This window comes from Chelmon rostratus, chromosome 12 (assembly GCF_017976325.1).
Source record: "Chelmon rostratus isolate fCheRos1 chromosome 12, fCheRos1.pri, whole genome shotgun sequence".
Taxonomy (NCBI): domain Eukaryota; kingdom Metazoa; phylum Chordata; class Actinopteri; order Chaetodontiformes; family Chaetodontidae; genus Chelmon; species Chelmon rostratus.
This window is the reverse complement of record NC_055669.1, coordinates 26,298,751-26,317,909: the sequence shown is the minus strand read 5'-3', so window position 1 is coordinate 26,317,909 and position 19,159 is coordinate 26,298,751. Positions and strand designations below refer to the sequence as shown.

At 43.9% G+C, this 19,159-nt stretch overlaps 1 protein-coding gene across 1 annotated transcript; it reads right to left on the bottom strand.

The window, feature by feature from the left end:
• Positions 1-2,421: 2,421 nt before the first annotated feature.
• LOC121615139 (prohibitin-2-like) lies at positions 2,422-17,037 on the bottom strand. Its single transcript, XM_041949342.1, has 10 exons — positions 16,951-17,037; positions 15,873-16,002; positions 15,259-15,343; positions 12,852-12,931; positions 11,713-11,897; positions 9,260-9,389; positions 8,772-8,875; positions 6,754-6,831; positions 4,610-4,686; positions 2,422-3,867 (listed from the first exon to the last, which is right to left on the bottom strand). Exons 1-10 carry the CDS (start codon positions 16,969-16,971, stop codon positions 3,852-3,854), a joined length of 906 nt encoding a protein of 301 aa, XP_041805276.1. The 5' UTR covers positions 16,972-17,037; the 3' UTR covers positions 2,422-3,851.
• Between the last annotated feature and the right edge of the window lie 2,122 nt (positions 17,038-19,159).

Below are 19,159 nucleotides of genomic sequence, written 5' to 3'. Positions count from 1 at the left end.
GCTGAGGTGGTTTACAGTGAGTCCGACCTGGACTCTGACTCCGGGGACGACAAAGACATGGCGGGACTTTATCACCTCCAGTGGCCCAAGCAGGGGTTAAATCAGGGTCAGCCCCAGGTGCTAGGAGCCAAACCTGGCAAGAAAACCACTTTAGAGTTGCTGGATGCTACAGTGACTCACTGTCACCTCTTGAGGTACAAAGTGGTATTACAAGACAGACCTCCTGTCTGATAGGAGGCAGCATGTGAAGCTGGGGAAACACGTCTCTGACCTCATGACCGTCAGCACCGAACACCCCCCAAGGCTGTACCCTTTCCCCAGTGCTCCATCAGCTGCACCTTCAGCCATTAGTCTGTCAAACTCCTGAAGTTTGCAGATTGCACCACCCTCACTGAGTCTGCCTACAGGTGGGAGACCGACCATCCGGAGACCTGCTGTGGACAGAACAACCTGCAGTTCAACACTATACAGAAAGCGGAGTTGATTGTTGATTTCAGAAAGCGCCCAGCCCCACCCGCCCCCATCACACTGTGCAGCCCTTCAACTTCCTGGGCACCATCATCACCAAGAAAGCCCAGCAGAGGATGTACTGCAGCTGAAGAAGTTCATCCTGCCAAAGTCTAGGATGGTGCACTTCTACTCCGCCACCTCTGAGTCCATCCTCGCCTCCTCCCCCACCATCTGGTACGTCGCTGCCACTGCCAAGGACAAGGGCAGACTGCAGCGCATCATCCGCTGTGCTGAGGAGGTGATTGGCTGCAATCTGCTATCCCTCCAGGACCTGCACTCCTCCAGGACCCTGAGGCGAGCAGGAAAGACTGCGGCCAACCCCTCCCACCCGGACATAAACTTTTCGAGACACTCGTCTCCGTCGGGCGGCTGCGGCCCATCACCTGATTAAATACACACCACATTAACGTGAAGTATGCACGTCAGTGTAGTCAATGTGTAGTCAGAGTCTTTGCCCTTTCTTCCACCTTGCTGTCTTACACTCTTGCGTCATGTTAACTGTTGCAGCTCATCAATAGAGAGCGACGTCAGTTTAACTACAGGGTGGAGGAGTTAATGGAATAAACAAGACTTGTTCAACTAAAACATATTAAATAAATCAGAGAGGTTGGTAGCATGAATATTCACGACATGTCGTGTGTATGTTGGCTTCAGAGGGAGTCAAGGTGAGCCCACATTCTGTCAGAACACACCTGGAATATAGAAATCAGGATTTAAAAAATAAAAATAAAATAAATCTCTTTATGCAAGCTGGCCATCACAGTGCTAACACACTTTATGACTCTTTACTCATCAGATAACTCCTGATTTAAATTCATGTTGTGAGAACACCAGACTGGACTGTATTTAGTTCTTGTGCTATTTGAGTTTAGAGAAAACTTCACATTGAGAACTTTCCCTTCTTCTGTTAATGAACAAAATCATAAATACATGATAACTGAACCAGTTTGTACAGATTGTTGTTAGACTGCTTCTATATCTTAGAAAGCCGCACGGGTGAAATACTTGATATCAAGGTGAGAGTGAATATTTTGAACCCAAAGAATGAAAAATAAGCAGTTTTTGTTTTCTCTGCCGTTTGTCAGCAGAAAATTTCAACAAAAATGATTTTCATTAAACTTTGCTTCATGACAAAACACCTGCAGAACTCAAGCTAACATGCTAACTCAGATGGTAAACTTTAGGCCTGCTTCGTCTTTCCTGGCGTTTTTGTTCTGATTCTTTTTTTTTTTTTTTTAAATCTACCTGGCGCATTGGTTTGCAGTTTTAGGAGAGATTTAAAAGCCTGACCTGGGATCAGGGCTGCAAATTAGCTGTAGCTAGATGCCATATATGCATTACATCATGCTAACATGCTAAACTTAGCAGGGGGACACTGTAAACATTGTACCTGCTAATCGTCGTGGCGTTGTCACTGTTGTGGCTAGCATGGCCGCAGACTCGTCGTCTTGTTTGGTCATTATGATCAATGAGACATATTAAAGATTAAATAATCATTCAAAAAGAAAATAATGGATAAATTAATCAATAATGGAAATAACTGTCAGGCACAGCCGAGGTATACATGTTTTGTTAGACATCTTTTGACACCTAATGAGGTCTCTCATCTAAACGGATCCATTTCTGATTTAAATAAAGACGTCAGGAAAACAGATTAACGTCCCAGCTTTTGATTCTCAGCGAATCAAAACTGAGGTCACGTCTGAGAGTTGAAGACCTGAGGACAGAGGAAGTTAATTCTGATATTCTTTCAGTAAACATCTTTAAATCTCACAGCACACACTAATGAATTAAAACAAGACAACCTCGAAAAGCATATTTTGAAAGAAATTTGCTTTAATTGATGTCGAAATGAAGGACTCGACCCTCTAATGAGACAAAGAAGTAAAAAAAAAAAAACAACTTCATTTGTTTAATGTAAATTTAATTAGTGCTTAAACCTGGAGCAGCAGACCGGACGTCTGAACCCAGAGTCAAACAAACACACACAACATACGAGCTTTTCATTTACACTCGGCCACAACAAAGACAACAGTGTGTGAGGGGTCCCGCTGCGTGTCGGACGAGGCCGTTTCTCCACATAAATACTCGCCGGTATTAACGATGGTGACTCAACAATGTTCATACTTAGCTCGGGGCTGAGCAGAGGCTTTGCTCAATGAAACGCTTGTGGAAGTGTTGCAAAACACAAAGCCGCCGCGAGAGCCGCGTCGGAGCAGCCTGACGACACTCGTGAACTCGCACCGACGCTGTAACGCCTCAGAGGTGGTTTCTGCGGTCCGAGTCCATCAGAGCCAGAGCGGAGCTGCTGCTCTGCCGCTCCTCGAACCGACGACGTCTATAATCGATAGGTTCCCCTCAGACCAGGACTGCAGGATTCATGTCCTTCATCACACGAAGGGTCAGTTCACCCCATTCACAAAGACTTTTTCTGATATCTCGCTCGATCTGAGATAAAAGTGGCTGCAGCGCGTCAGTGGGAAATGCTGCCGTTTTCTGAAAGAAGCGTTTTAGTGTTTTAAGCTCCACAAACTGAAATAAAGCACAAATTTAGATTATTTATTATAAGTTAACTTTAATGGTACAATTCTGACAGAAAGGACGTCATCGCCGAGGGCTCTGAACACGTTACAGGCGGTTTCCAGTAAACTGACATTTATTAGGCCGAAACAATGAGGGAAATAATCAAGAAACTAATCAGAGGATTAATCAGCAGCTTCACTTCTGCAGCGATCTGAATGTATAACTGATGGAGAGAGTATCAGGACCAGCGTTAGAGTGCAGATAAATCACATTCAGACGACAAGAATAAAGTCATACATAACAGCAGAGCTGCAGACACTCAGACACCAGCGCTGGTTAAGTGTTTGTGATTTGGGAGAACTGACTCTTTAAAGGTTTGGTTACAGCCTAATTTTTCACATTTTATTCATGAAACTGGAGCTTAACTTTAAAACTCTTTATTTCAAGTCGGGTGTTGGGTGTAATTAACTGGAAAAGTCTCAGCGGGAACCAAAATAACTTGTTATTTCTCAGAGCTTCCAGCTTATTTATGTAACAAACTGTGGACTGATGAAACCCGAGTGTCCACGTGGAAAATGTACAGAAATAATCTTTCCCAGCTGAAACTTCTCAGCAAGAACAAACTTGAAAACCAACAGCAGCAGATTTTCTGTCAGAGGGGAACAAATAAAAGGTTTTTTCTGATTGTGACAAAGCGAAGCGAAAAGATTCACAGATGGACCTGAAGTCACGGCGGCCGCGAGTGCGTGACGAAGAGGATCCGTTTCTGCAGAAATGAACCAGGAGGAACGATGGCAGACCGACGGGGAGACGGCGTCTTACTTCAGCGACAAACTGAAAGAAACACAGAGATTCAACATCACAACAGCGTCACGACAAAGCATCGGCAGTCTAAGAGGTCTAAGCTTCACGTTTAGCCTAGCTTAGCACAAAGGCTGGAAGCGGGGGGAAACCGCTAGCCTAGCTCTTCACCTTTCAACAACTCCTAAGTCGTCTGACTGAACAGGTGTAGAAACCTAAACCCATCTTCCCTCCTGACTCTGGACCAGAAGTCCAGTGAGACCACCAGGATGTTGCTTTGGCTCTAGGAAGCAGCTGAAGAGGGGCCTGAATCTCGTTCGTGGTTCCAGACGTGGATCAAAACTTTACTTTTTCTCCACTGTGTGTTAGTTTAGTTGTTGTTTAGGTGATGTTTAACGTTTGCAGAGCTGAAACGATCTGTCAGTCGATCAGATGATAGGCACAACTTTATTAGCAACCAGTCTGATAATTGATTAACTATTAAAGCCACTTCGAGACATCCTGATTCCAGTATTAGAGTAATAATGAAGGAATATCTGCTGCTACGTATTCTAGATTAAACGATTCATCAGCTCAATAATCTGCAGCCTGTTCGATCATGAAAATGATCTTTTGTTGCAGCTGTAAACGTTCAGCATTTTCGGCTTATTTTGCAAAACTTGACAACTTGACATCGTGCATTGGCACCCAGCTTCTCCTGATGGTTTCAACCCGGCGCGGGTCGACACGTTGACAATGCAAACAGGATAAAAAAAAAAACAGTGTTCAGACTCACTCGAAGCTGTCTTTATCCTGCAGGTTGAGCACCAGGCTGTCGGCACTCAGGTACACTTTGTTTTGGGACTGCGCCACCTGCAGGTCAAACACACACACACACGGCGAGTGAGAGGAGAGAAAACACAGGTGGAAGGTTTCTCGGCGTGCAGGCCTGGACGAGCTGCTGCCGAGCACAATGGGAACATTGTCAGAGCTTCAACACTGAGCTGATTCACAGCACAGTGATCCATCCATACAGGAAACACACGCCGCTGCCGCCGCCGCCACCAGAGCGCCGGGTCCACATGACGTGATGCTGTGAGCTCACACTGCGAGGTCGAGCCATCAGAACGCCGCTCAGACCCCCATAATGAATAATTTAACCATCAATACTGGGGCAGCACACAGTCACATCAAGACATACGGGCTGGAGGCTGACCACAAAATAAATAACCTGCAGTTATCCATGAAGGCTTTGTGAGACACTGTCAGCAGATACAAGCACACCTGAAGTGTTTTCCTTTCTGACAACAGTCCTCACATGTATACAAAGAGTTAACGAGTGCTTGAACACAGTTATATATGATTATATGTGATGAATTGTCTCACGTTCACAGACCAGCTGACTGATTTATACACATTTAAACACAATGAAAGATTTATTCACGTGTGCTATCACACGTCCACATTAAACTAACTAACACAGGTTTATTGGTGTGTGTGAGCAAGTTTTACAGACTAAAATAATTGTTAGCTGCACCTCTAATGTTTTATAACCCTCCCATAAAGTGTTTATATGGATAAAATAAAGTGTTAATAATTATCCTGACTTTAGTCTCCAGGTTTTATAATCTTCCACCGTTTTATTGTGATGTGAGAGAATTACCAGCTGGGACAGAATCAGTTGTAGACACACTGAAATCGCCTGAACACACCGATCAGGTATGAAACCTGAAGAAGACAGGAGCTGTTGTAGTTTCTGGGCAGCATCAGGTGCTGTTTTTTATATTATGGGATGTGTACACATTCTATCGTAACGTCAGTCAAAATAAAACTAAAAAACTTTAAAAGGCCGACCAAAGTAACTGTGGGAAAAATGAGTCTGGAGGTTTGTTTCTGCCTACGTTTCCTCTGACGTCTGTCAAATAAATGTTCAGTTGGCGCCACCTGGTGGCCTCAGTGAGCCACTTCACTGAACTGCACCTGTGGTTATCAAACTGGGGCTCTGGACCCATCAGAGGGCCATTGGATGATGTGAGGATGCACCACAGCTGCCTGGAAGTTTGATCAAATTAAACTGACGAGATTTCTGGTAAAAACTAATTCTAAGTCGTCTAAAAACTGTTTTCAGTTTGAGTGACGTGACAGAATCCACAGTCCTGAAGTGAGGACGAGGCTGAATTCATGAGCAGTTAGTGTTTATGGGATAGAACTAAAACTCTGCCACTTTGGAAGATATCCACTAACTCACGCAGCTGAAGCCTCACATTTTTTGATACATGTTAGCACCACACAAGGCCCTCAGATTGAGTCCCCACACTGAAAAAGCCTGAGGGAATTGATCTTGGATCGGCAATATGAACATGAGGAATGATCCCAGCAAGAAAAACCTGTTTAACTTCCCTACTGGCACCTGAACACTGTTAGAACACAGACTGAACATGTGCTCTTAAAGGCTTACAGACACCCCGCACGAGATGCTTTACACAAAAACATTCCCATCAGCCTCAGCTGCACTTTAATAATGCTGACATTAGCATGCTAATTTGCTAAAGTAAGAAGGTGAGCGTGGTGAACATTTTACGTCCAGCTGAAGTGCAGCCAGCTGTGAGCTCGGCTGCAGACTCTCGGCCTGGTTTTTGTATCAGGACTCGGGACGTTACAGATTCTGGGTGAACCGGACCTGCGGGGGCTTCAGCGTGGTTTTAGGATGATCTGGTGATGTCTGGATTTTACTGACTGTTGCTGTTTTTAAACGGACAAACTCAGCTATTCTGGCTGCAAACCAAATTTCCTGCTTGAGGACAATAAAGTTTGACTTTCATTCATAACTGAGGTTTTGTATCACTGCTCAGGGTCTGACCTGGACCTGGAGGAGGAGGACTGCTCAGCTCAGCATGAAGAAACTCTCATTCAGAACAGTTTCAGGGGAACCTTTCTTACCGTCTTGGCGATGTTCTGCGCCGCCCGGATCTTTCGGAGCTTCAGGTAGCCCGGGTTCTTCGTCACGGCCTCGCCCAGCTGACACACAGATATTTGAACTGTTAGTGTATTCACAGGAAAATAGTGTTACACGTCCAACAAAGGGGAGAGTCGGCGGTCGACCCGAGGCTGATCCGCAGCAGGCCGAGCCGGTCTCTCCGAGCAGAGAAAACATCATCATCACGAGGATCAAAGCTGCAGGCGTGTCTCAACTTTAATATTCTCACGCATGTTGACAGGCAGGGAAAATAATTACTGCATACTTGGATGAAGTGTTTGTATAAGTGCTAATAATGATGAGGGGGAGGTCTAGTCTGTTCACGCCAGAACAGGAATTTATCTGAGATCTGGAGGTGGTTTTCGGTGTTAATTAAACAGCTAAATAAATCACTTTAATTAGTTCAGCTAAGAATGAAAGGAGTCACTTTGCCGCAGCCGGACAGATTCTGCAGATGCAACACGCTAATCCAAACAATCGTTTTACTTTTCAACATGTCGGTCTCCATGTTTCACAGACTGCTGAGAGAGAAACCACAGCAGGCGGGGCGATCACAGACATGAATACCTTCTGTTCAAACCCCCCCAGGACACAACAACAGGCTTCATACAGCAGCGAGGAGCAGGCCGTCACCTTCTGGAAACACAGCTGCTCCCGACACAAGCTTCAGCCTCTGCTGTTTGTGCATTAACCTAAAAAAACTGTGTCGATCTGTCAAACGCTTCATTTGATCGTCACCGTCCTCACCGGCTTTCATCTGTTCTGGTTTGCTCTCGACAGGTCTTTCCAGTTCTCGGTAATGTCAAACAGTAATCTAAACACGGAGCAGCCTCTGGCGCGAGGCTAGATTCAGGCTGCAGGTTTGGACAGCGAAATGTCGCAGAGCAGCATTTCAACTGCTCGACCTTTAAGTCAACGGTGCTAGCGAGCTAAGCTAACTAGTGTCAGACAGGCCACGCAGACTTCACACTGCGATGATGTCACGCAGGTAGAAATCGTAACATTTCATAAAGAGTGATAACTGCTCAACTTGTTGCAAGCTGCAGGTGACCTGGCAACAGCTTCACAGACGTCTCTTTTATAATGGAGGTCTATGGGGAAACTGAGTGAGAGGCCACTGGGCCCCCAGAGGCCGAGGTCTAGACGCCGTTTCCAGTAATTTGAAGAATGGGGCATAATAACTAAAGAATCATTTTAGATCAGATTTGCTTAAACAAAGTCGAAGTTTCATTTGATTTTGATTTTAAGTTCCTGATTTGATTCCAGGAACTCCTGAAAACACGAAGAGACTGACAGCTCGATGATGTCACTGTTCGTACAAAAAGTGAAGACAAAGATAATAACAACAGTCACGATGATGACGAAGATGATGAGAGACTTCAGGACTGCGAACCGAATCCAAACTGATAACCGAACTAATCTGATAACCCAGAAATCCAGCAGCAAAGACAAATCCTGCTCACCTCACGGACGAGTCATCACGCCACCGAGCAGGAGGTGATTTTTTAAAACACGACCTCCAGAGAAAACCCACAAACCCAAATCTCACTCAAACACTTCTCTCTATTTCTGCAGCTAGTGAGCAAAAGCAGATTCATGAAAGCACAAAAGAAGCTGTTAACACGTGGTTTGTGGCTGAAGTAACTAAGTATATTTACTCAAGTACTGCACTGAAGTACTTTACTTGAGTATTTAAATTGTATGCATGTATCTGACAGTTACAGATTAACATTTTACAAACAAAACCTGATCCATTTATAAAATATGATCATGTGCTTTAGATTAACGATCCGACAGTCTATAAAGTAATTAAAATGAGCTCCGTGTCCGCCTGCTGTAACAGGTAACACTCTGGTTCTTTTCAGAGGTATTACTTCTTTTACTTGAGTACAGATGTGAGTACTCCTCCACCACCAGCTGATGGACGCTCAGTGTGAAGTTTCGCGCTCCTTCATGCTGACACCACTGAACATGAACTCACCATCTTGGCAGCCTGAGCTTCTCCTTCAGCCTGGATGATCTTCTGTCTCTGGTCCTGTTTGGCCTTTTCCACATAGAACTGAGCTCGCTGCGCCTCCTGCTGGGCTGGAGAGGAACAGACACACACACATCAGTCACATCAGGCCTCTGATATCTGTAACTGATATTCAGGTTATTTATGTGACTTTGTACACTTACGAACAAGTGACAGTTTAGGGCCCTGCCAGGAAACCTTGGCCTTTAAATAAATCTTTATGTAAATCCTACACCCTCTGCCCATACAACTAATCATAAGAGAGTCTACTCACACTACTACCACATCACAGTGACGGCACAGTCAAAGACGCCTAAATCATGAATTATCTCTCTTCAACAAGTTTCAAATGTCTGCAGAACTAAGTCAACTGGCTGCCTGGAAGGAAGTAAATCAGTTCAAACTGAGGGATCATTTAGAAAATGATCAGCTGATAACTTCCTGTACTTCCTCACCGACTTGCTTGGCCTCCACGGCGGCGGTGTACTCCCGGCTGAAGCTGAGCTCGGTGATGGCCACGTCGTCCAGGATGATGTTGAAGTCTTTGGCCCGCTCGAACAGCTCTCGGCGGATCAGCAGGGAAACCTGGAGCGGGGTGAAACCAGACGTTTCTTTTCTCTGCGCCTGCCTGATACCGAGCGACACGTCGAGACGGGACTTGGTCCAGACACTCAGAGGTCATTGGAGTTTTAAAATGCATGCACTCCGTTTAACGCACGGTTAGCTTAGTTTAAGCTAACTGCTGACAGAGCCTGAAGCATCTGCACTGTTGCTATGGTTACCTGCAGTTTCATTTACACTCAGTGGGGAGTTGATGAGGCACGGAGAGTTAAAACTAGTCCAGTCCTGCAGTAAATCCTCCTTCATGAAGGTTACATGGTTTGGTTTTCGAGAGGATCATTCTGGAGGCTGCTGAGCTGCACTGCTTTATACCAACAGGTGTTTCTATTATTCTGTCCACCCCATCTGTGTCAATGAGGGTGGCCTAAATAACAGAAACACCTCCCTGTATAGTGACATCATGACGGCCTCAGAAACAGATGCTAGAGTCAAACACTGCTGGAAAATGCAGAAGTTGCAAACATACCATCATCTGTCATTGAGTTTCAGTATGTTCAGTTCTAGGCTGAGACACTGTGTCCACTTTATTAGGTACACCTGGACAATCTGAAGCAATCCAGTGCAACTGTTCTGCCATAACGTTGACTTTTTCTATACCTGTAATGTTCAGTTTGGTTAAAACTCAAACATTTGTTTTAGTCACAGAATTTCTACATTTTGTAGTTTTGTTTCAATGTTTTTGAATTCGATTCCCTCAAATTCTAGATATTTATTATCGGGCTGATAACAGGAAATTATGACGTCATTCCGATAAGTCTGATATCATCACGAACAGCCCCGATAACATACGTGTTTTTTTGTCAGCACGGCAGTGTCTCGCTCCCACTATGAGACCCGAATGGCCTGCAGTGAATGCTGCGTTCATGTGACGTTGGCATAATCAGAAAAACTCTTTGTCACTGGGAAAAATCAAGAATACCTCCTCATCCCAGAAAACAACTCGTTAACTCGGCCATAATTTTGCTAGTTGCTGACTTGAATTAATATTCGCAGTATTTTTTCACATGTTACACACAAAAAATAGAAACATGAACTTAAAAGGCCGACAGAACGACTGGCAAACGAGGGAACGGGGGAATGTACGTTACACCTTGAATGCAGCATGCGGCACAGCGTGCTTATGAAAACAGAGTTCAGACTTCTTCAAAGTTTCCGAAGGAGACAGTTCGCTGGTTATTCGTAACAAATGTTCCAAGCGAGTTCCACGAGGAGCGAGAAATGGCACAAGCTTTAATACCTGATCAGTCACCTGAAACATAACCACCGCTTTGACGGAGTTTGGAAAGCGTATGAGGAAGCCCGGCCTGCTAAAGACGCTAACGTTAGCAAGCCAGCCGCAAAGAAGCCACCGGGACTGACACACGTCGGCGAGGCTTTCGAAAAGTCCGAGAAATTTGCCAAAGATGTCCCACGAGCTAAGGTTATTGAAGATTTAATCATGGACGTGATGGTGCTTGTCTTTCTATGGACTGCCCTTCTTCAGTTTGTTTACATAGATCAGTCTAAGTAAGGGATCATGTATCTTCCTTCAGGATGACATAGACGCCCGACGCGACGCTTCTCCGTAGGAAACTGCTCACTATATGTTATCCCGCTTAGAACTTTGCTCACTACTAAAGAATTCAATAATGTGACATAAAATAGTGATTAAAACACATTTTATTGATTTAAAATGAGCCTACTCGTCTGTCACATCTCTCACTGCACAGCGGCTCTGAAAGTAAACATGTACGTTGCCTAGCAACCGCCTCTCACTGTGCGCGCTGTTTTTTGTTTTGTTTGTGGTATTGATGTCATGATGTTAGGGATATTTGTGTGTTAAAGGTATCGGCCTTTAGGAGCTGAAAGTTATCGGTTATCGGTTTTAAAAAACAGTTATCGTGCATCCCTGTTTATTACTACTGATGCACTACTGAAGCACACACTCAGTCATTAAGCAAACTTATACAACCTTTAAGTAATTCAATGTTCTGTTGGTGCTAGTTTTGCTGCTTCAGGACCTCGAAGATAAAACATTTCTTCAGTTTTAACTCTGAGGTCAAAGGTCGTTATGGTGTTGTACTGGACTGCGTTATAATCACTGGTGTAAGAAACACCTCTCATTATGATACAACAGCACCTTGAAATACGACTCAGTTACAAACATTTACAACTTTTTCTGACATTCTGAGGTGGATGCTGCTGCAGAGCTGTGGTGGATCGTGAGGGTGTGCCTAATAAAGTGGCCGCTGAGCGTGAAGGTGGTGTTTTGCTTGGAGACGGCGGCGGCGGTGTGAGTGTTTGCTACCTGTGCGCGCTGTGTGATGAGCTGAGAAGCGTTGAACTTTGCCACCACGCTCTTCAGCACCTCGTTGACGATGGAGGGCAGGACGCGCTCGTCGTAGTCTTGTCCCAGCTGCTGGTAGAGGATGGGCAGGTTGGACGCCAGCGGCCGGGACAGGACTCGCAGCGCGATGTTCACCATCTGAAGGTCTGAGCAACGACAGGCAGAAGGAGACGGTGTGTTTACAGCTGCTGCTCACCTCAGGATGGACAGAATACTGTTTCTGGTTCACTCTGGAAACACACCTGGATATTCAGTCTGCACTCAAATTAGTAACTCAGACGGTGATCAATGCTGGAGGCTAATATCAATAAAAGAGTTTAAAACAAATCTTAAAACATTATGTGAGCTAATATTCATATCATTTATATTTTGGATCTGCTTTTAGAGAACAGTGACGTGGATGTGCGGTGTTGGAGAGTGTGAAAAAAAGAGCTCTTCATCGCTCTCTGGTGGACAAACTCCGTCATGGAGACTGTACATGACATCAAACACACGTTTCTTTGCCAATAAAATCATCCAGTCAGACTCAACAGAACGAATCTGCAACTGTTCAGATCAACCAATCGTTTCAGTCACTTTTCAAGCAGAAAAAGATTCTCTGCTGGATTAGAAATGTGAAGATTTGCTGCTTTTCTTCAAGAAGTGTTACAAAAACCAGTATAACTGTCAGCGTGTGATCGTAACTCCAGTATCTTTGGGTGTTGGACTGATGGCTGGATGAAACAAACACTCTGAAGACGGAAGCTTGGACTCAAAGGGCTACGAAAGATAAAGATTTTTCCAAATTATCTTTGGGAATGACGCAGTTTTTGCAGCTTAATAAAAACCCGGATGAAAGAAAACTGGCAGAATAACTTTCTTTCTTTTCATTTTTACCAGCTGCAACATTAAAGTGATGAACACATTCATTCTTAAATCATTATAATCCTGCAATATAATGAACATGATTCTGAAATGGGCCATTCTGCATAATGAGATGTGAGTATTTCCAGGACTGGATTGAGTTAAGAGACTGTTTAAGATGAAAATCACACAGCAGCCGGCCGGCTTCACTCTTTTCTGTTCGTTTGATGGTTCAAAGTTTCATTTCTGTGTCTGACCTTTGCTTCCAGTGAGGGAGGAGATCTTTCTGGGTCTGGCTCTGATGTCATAGATGATGGGATACTGGAACCAGGGTATCCTGGAGACAACAACACACACTTCGTTCATGAAAACAACACACTCAGCGAGACAGACACCGTGTGACGCTGAAAAACCTTCATTTCATATCATTCATTCATTCATTTATTTATTTTGCTGCGTTGCAGGTGAGACTTTTCACAGCAACATTTTTATCATGTGGACGAAGCTGCATGAAGACAAGACAAACACATGTGGAGGACGAGGTCGTTCTGACGGAGGAGGAGGACCAGCCAGGCGAAACGAGGAGCTGCACCTAAAAGAGGAGCCACTTCTGTCACATGGACGTGGTTCAGGTACGAAAAACCTGACAGGGACCAGAAACTTCAAATATATAACCTACAATTCAAAAAGTGATATGAAATAGGTAGGGGTGCACGATAAATATCGGGCCGAAAACAGGAAATTATGACGTCATTCCGATAAGTCTGATATCATCACGAACAGCCCCGATAACATACGTGTTTTTGTCAGCACGGCAGTGCCTCGCTCCCACTATGAGACCCGAATGGCCTGCAGTGAATGCTGCGTTCATGTGACGTTGGCATAATCAGAAAAACTCTTTGTCACTGGGAAAAATCAAGAATACCTCCTCATGCCAGAAAACAACTCGTTAACTCGGTCATAATTTTGGTAGTTGGTGACTTGAATTAACATTCGCAGCATTTTTACACATGTTACACATGAGGAATAGAAACATGAACTTAAAAAGGCCGAAAGAACGACTGGCAAATGAGGGAACGGGGGAATGTACGTTACACCTTGAATGCAGCATGCGGCACAGCGTGCTTATGAAAACAGAGTTCAGACTTCTTCAAAGTTTCCGAAGGAGACAGTTCGCTGGTTATTCGTAACAAACGTTCCAAGCGAGTTCCACGAGGAGCGAGAAACGGCACGAGCTTCTTCAAACCTGGTCAGCCACCTGAAACATAACCACCGCTTTGACGGAGTTTGGAAAGTGTATGAGGACGCCCGGCCTGCTAAAGATGCTAACGTTAGCAAGGCAGCCACCAAGAAGCAACCCGGGACTGACACACGTCGGCGAGGCTTTCGAAAAGTCAGAGAAATTTGCCAAAGATGACCCACGGGCTGAGGTTATTGAAGATTTAATCATGGACGTGATGGTGCTTGACTTACTATGGACTGCCCTTCTTCAGTTTGTTTACATAGATCAGTCTAGTCTTGGTTTTGTTTGTGGTATTGATCTAATGATGTTAGGTATATGTGTGTGTTATCGGATATCGGTATCGTTTTTAAATAACAGTTATCGTGCATCCCTAGAAATAGACCATTTCATGCGGTTATTTCATACAAACTGTTCCTACGACAACACGACACGTATCATCAACTGGATATTAAACGACTACTGAGAGACAGGCGTGTTGAGATAATCTGCTGATGTCTGAGGGACAATAAACATTTCTTATTTTCAAATATTTTTCTGTGTTCAGGTGGATGATACATCTCTGTTAAACAAATGTCCGATGGGACCAAACACAAAGCGATGCAGACAGTAACTTTACTGTTAGATAAATGTTTGTTTGTGCTGCTGGCTGCCCTGCTGTCTGCATATCAGCATCAGCTACTGAAAAACCTCAATCATCCACATCCAGAAATGACAGTTTGCAGCTCTTCCTGCACATCAGTCATGGTAACAAAAAAACAAGTTTTTTTTATCAAGGGGGTCCTGGCAAAGCTAGAAGCATTCCTGTTCCAAGCATCATACTTGCAAACATCAGTATTTCTGAGCAGACAGATGTTAGTAACCACCCAGACGGCCTGAATGAAGAACATCATCGGCCTCTGAGACCATTTTATGAACTCGCCTGACATCCACACTTCCTTCTCTTCTTTTATTCACAGGTGAAAGGTGTTATTTCTTTCATATGACAACCTTTTGTTGCGTACAACTTTCTGTTATCTCTCATTTTAAACGTCAGTACAGTCGATCTCACAGCACAGCTGCTGTCATTAACCTCCATTCTTGTTTATTTTGTCCATTCATGTTGTGATCATGCAATAATAATAATTCCAGCTGCAGCGCAGCAGCTCGTTAGTTAACGCTAGAGCTCACTCAGTTGTCTGACAATAGAAACAGAAAATGTAGAGAAGAACTGCAGGACGAGACAAGATGGAGGTTTAACATCCCGTCTACACATACATTAACCAGTGAATTTCATGTTTCAGAGGTGAGCTCATTGGCTCTCATTAGGACCAGAAACTTGTTGTTTTTGTTTTCTGACTTGTCGGCAGCCTCTGTCCTCATTAGTCAATATAAAAAGAATAAAGCATCGCTGTGTGTGTGTTTTTGCTGGTGAAGCTTCTTACCTGAAGTGGAGTCCCTCGGCCAGAACTGTGTCCATCTGCATCCCCCCAATCCTGTTGAAGATGATGGCTCTCTGACCTCCTTCAACTGGAGGACACACAAACGCTCGCATCATGACCGCGTCTGACACAAACTAAAATACTCATTGAACCTCAGAACTGCCTTCAACAACGTCTCAGCAGCTTCTTCTGCTCGCCGTCTGATGCTCTGCTGCCCCCGTCAGGACAGGAAGAAACTCTGAGCCTTCAAAAGACTGGACTCTAATTGCTCTAAATAAGATAACTTATTATTAATGTTAACACTCAAACATCTGTTAGTCTATTGATTAAAGTCTAAAAGATTAAAGACTATTGTTGATTAAGTCTTTTCAGTCTCTCAGGTTTTGCTGCAGAACAGAAATGAGAGTAGTCAGAGGAGCTCGGACCCGACGGAGCGCTGAGGAGACGCTGCAGCGGTTTTACACAATTTTACAGCAAAACATTAAAAAGCGCAGAGAAAAGAGCCGATAACATTGCAGTTTATCAATACCACTTTAAAAGCCAATTCAACTGTTCCAGACAGTCACTGGAGTGTTCAGGTGAGAAACAGATGTATACATGAAATAAAGGTAGACTACCTGTGTACGTTGCCTCCTTCACTCCATAAGCCAGAGCTCCTGCACCAATCAGCAGTTTGACGCCGAGCCCCGCGCCCCGAGGTCCTGATGACATCCTGCCTGCTATCTGCCGCAGCTGCTGCAGAAAACCCTGCAACACAAACAACATGCTTTGAGTAAAGCAGCTCATATACATAACGTTTCGTACTAAACATGACAACACACACTGGGCTGGTTTTAGGGTAAAAAGCAACGTGATTCCCTTTCAAATGGAGCTGCTATTGGTTGAACATTATTACAGCCATGACACTGGTGACCTTCGTAGCAGATGTGTAACCATGTTTGACAACTCCATTCAAAAAGTCCATGGTTTTAATGTTAGCCAACACAAGCCAATGGTAATAATTTACGTTCGTCATAAGCAATTGTTGGTTGTTTTTTTTTTTGTTTCATATGCTCTAATCTGTAATTCCTTTTAGAAATAACCTACAGAATATCAAGAAAAGAATACCAACGTTTGTGTTTGCTTGCTTGTAGTATTTTCGGATGTCAGCCGTGCAAACAGCCTGAGTAACATTAGTGGATTCAGGCGCACGTTTTTTTAGTACAAATGTACATGCATATGCCGAATTAAAGAGGAAAGTCAACAAACGTCTATAACATTTAGAGCACTATTTTATCATGCGGATTCATGTGCAGATATGCGAGGACATATAAATCCGTTAGATTTTTAGACGGGAACTGGGATCCCTGCTATATGACGGAAAGAAACTTCGAGACGAACTTAAATATCCCTGCAAGACTGTTCATGAAATGTAAGATAAACAACATTAATTAGCTTTCACAAAATCTCCACCTTTAGTGTCGGTCTTCGTCTTTGACTTGAAGCTTTCTGAATAACATTTAAGTAACATTTTAACTCTAAGCTAGCTTACATCAGCATGGCTCACGTGTGTGCAGCTAACTGCTGTTTTAAAATTGCTAACATCGCGAACCGGCGTACAAAGGGCGGGAAACAGCATCTCCGTTCAACCGCACTGACTGCAGAAATGTGACATATATTCATTTCATATTCAATTTAAAGCTATAAAACACTTACACCGGGTTCTTTATTCGCCATGCTCGTCCTCTCCGCGTAGTACAAAATCAAGTGAAGAAGAGTGCCAAGGTCAGGCGCGATGACGCACTTCCGTGTGCAGGGGGATCATGGGAAATGTAGGATTACAGGTACTGTCACTTCACAGCACAGTGTCGCACCGTGAAATGTAAGTTGTAGCCCCTTCATGCTACACATACACTGAACATAGGCCTGTATACAAATAATTACATTACAATGGAATGAAATATACATTGTAATATTGTAATATACATACAATATGTAGCCTACACCTATACACTGAGAAAGTATGAGCAGTGTCAGTGCTGACGTCCATGTAATTTATTAGGGACACGGGGCAACGTCCCGAGTCACTTATTGTTACATCTATAAGTGGGGCAACGCCCCGAGTCACTATTGTTATCTTGCGCGTTTCTTCTTGTTATTATTATTATTAGGGACAGGGGCAACGCACCGAGTCACTGACCCCTACAGCTATTTCATGGCAACCTCTGAGCTAAAGCCAGAGCCATAGCTGGGACCAATTCGTTCAAATCAGGGACTGACTAACTCTGATATCTACTGTTTATACTGCTGAGCCCCACATATCCACACAGACAAACACACACACACACACACACACAGACACTTAGTGTGTGTTATAGATACACACATACACATTCAGACACACATATACCAGACACATCTCCATGTAGACACAAGTCACACACAACGACAGTTACATACACACACACACACACAAATGCATAATGAAAACCCCAGCCCCCGCCCCCTTGTTTACGCTGTTAGCTCTGCTTGCTCTATTAGAAATGTTAGCACCGTTAGCGTTAGCGCCGTTAGCTCTATTGGCGCCGTTAGCTGTTAGCTCCGTCAGCGTAGACGACGACACACTAATACGCAGTCACACACAAAGACAGATACATACACACACACACATACACACACAGACAAATGCATAATGAAAACCCCATCCCCCCGCCCCCTTGTTAACGCCGTTAGCTCTATTAGCTCTGTTAGCACAGTTAGCTCTGTTAGCGTTAGCGCCGTTAGCTCTATTCGCAACGTTAGCTGTTAGCTCCGTTAGTGTTAGCTCTGTTAGCTCCGTTAGCATTAGCTCCATTCATGTTTATTGATTCAGTTCATTAATTCATGTTAACAGAGACATGAAGCAGAGGAGAGAAGCAGACACAGACAGCTGAGGTGATCAACAGAGACAGACAAGGAGAAAGCCACAGAAACACAGCTGAGAGCAATTCATTAATCAGGGACTGACTGCCTCTGATATCTGCTGTTTTCTCAAATTGCAGCCTTTTTCAATTGTCCGCTGCTTCGCCATAGTTTCTCCTAGAGACTTCATTCAAACTTTAAAACGTAGATAATTTTGTCGGCTCGAACACACCCCAAGTCACTTTCAAAATTTCCCAGAGGGAATTTTCTAGTTTATGGTTTATTATCTGTGCAGCACAGAAGCCTCATGTTGTGGGAGGTTTAATCACCTGCTGCAGAGCCCTCCTGTCCTGCATTGTGCACAGACCATATCAGTTTGTCACGTTTTACAGTCTTCTATGGCTCCTCTGTAAAAGTTAACAAGAACTCAGTACAGGAATTTTGTCTTCTTTAGGTTCCTTAAAGAATACAGTCGCTGTATGTTGTGACTGTGGTGCATTACTTTCTGTTAATGATAAAAATTGAGGAATTTACCAATAGTTTTAATTGAATATATAAACAGAATTAGTGCCTCTGCCAAATCAAGCTGCAGTTTACATCCATGTCTGGCTAGACTCATATAATATATGTAGTGAAGACTTTGAAGGAGTTTAATTAAAGGTATTCAGAGTATTTGTTGGTTAAATGGAAGTTCTCAATATGTTGACATATGATTCCAGTGAATAATGTCCACCGAGAAACATGTTGTCTTCACTTAGAGACTGTTTGTCCAGAGGACTGACAGAGAGCTTCATCACATGGTGCAACAACAATATACCTTATCCTTCCTTTTTCTTACCTTCACGTATCCTTCCTGACCACTTTGTTTCCTGAAACTTCCCCCCTCTGTTCCTTCCCTGGCTCATCGTTTCCTTTTACTTCCTCCTTTCCCCATCTGCTCTTCTTATTTCCATCCACTTCCTTTGCTTTTACTTTGACCTTTCCCTCTGACTATGTTTCTTTTAATTGACCTGCGTTTCTTCTT

Coding starts and splice junctions, on each gene's coding strand:
- LOC121615139 (XM_041949342.1), bottom strand. CDS start 16,971: ATGGCGAATAAAGAACCCGGT. Junction 15,344..15,872: donor GAAGGAGGCAACGTACACAG/GTAGTCTACCTT, acceptor TGTGTCCTCCAG/TTGAAGGAGGTCAGAGAGCC. Junction 4,687..6,753: donor CGCAGAACATCGCCAAGACG/GTAAGAAAGGTT, acceptor TTTGACCTGCAG/GTGGCGCAGTCCCAAAACAA.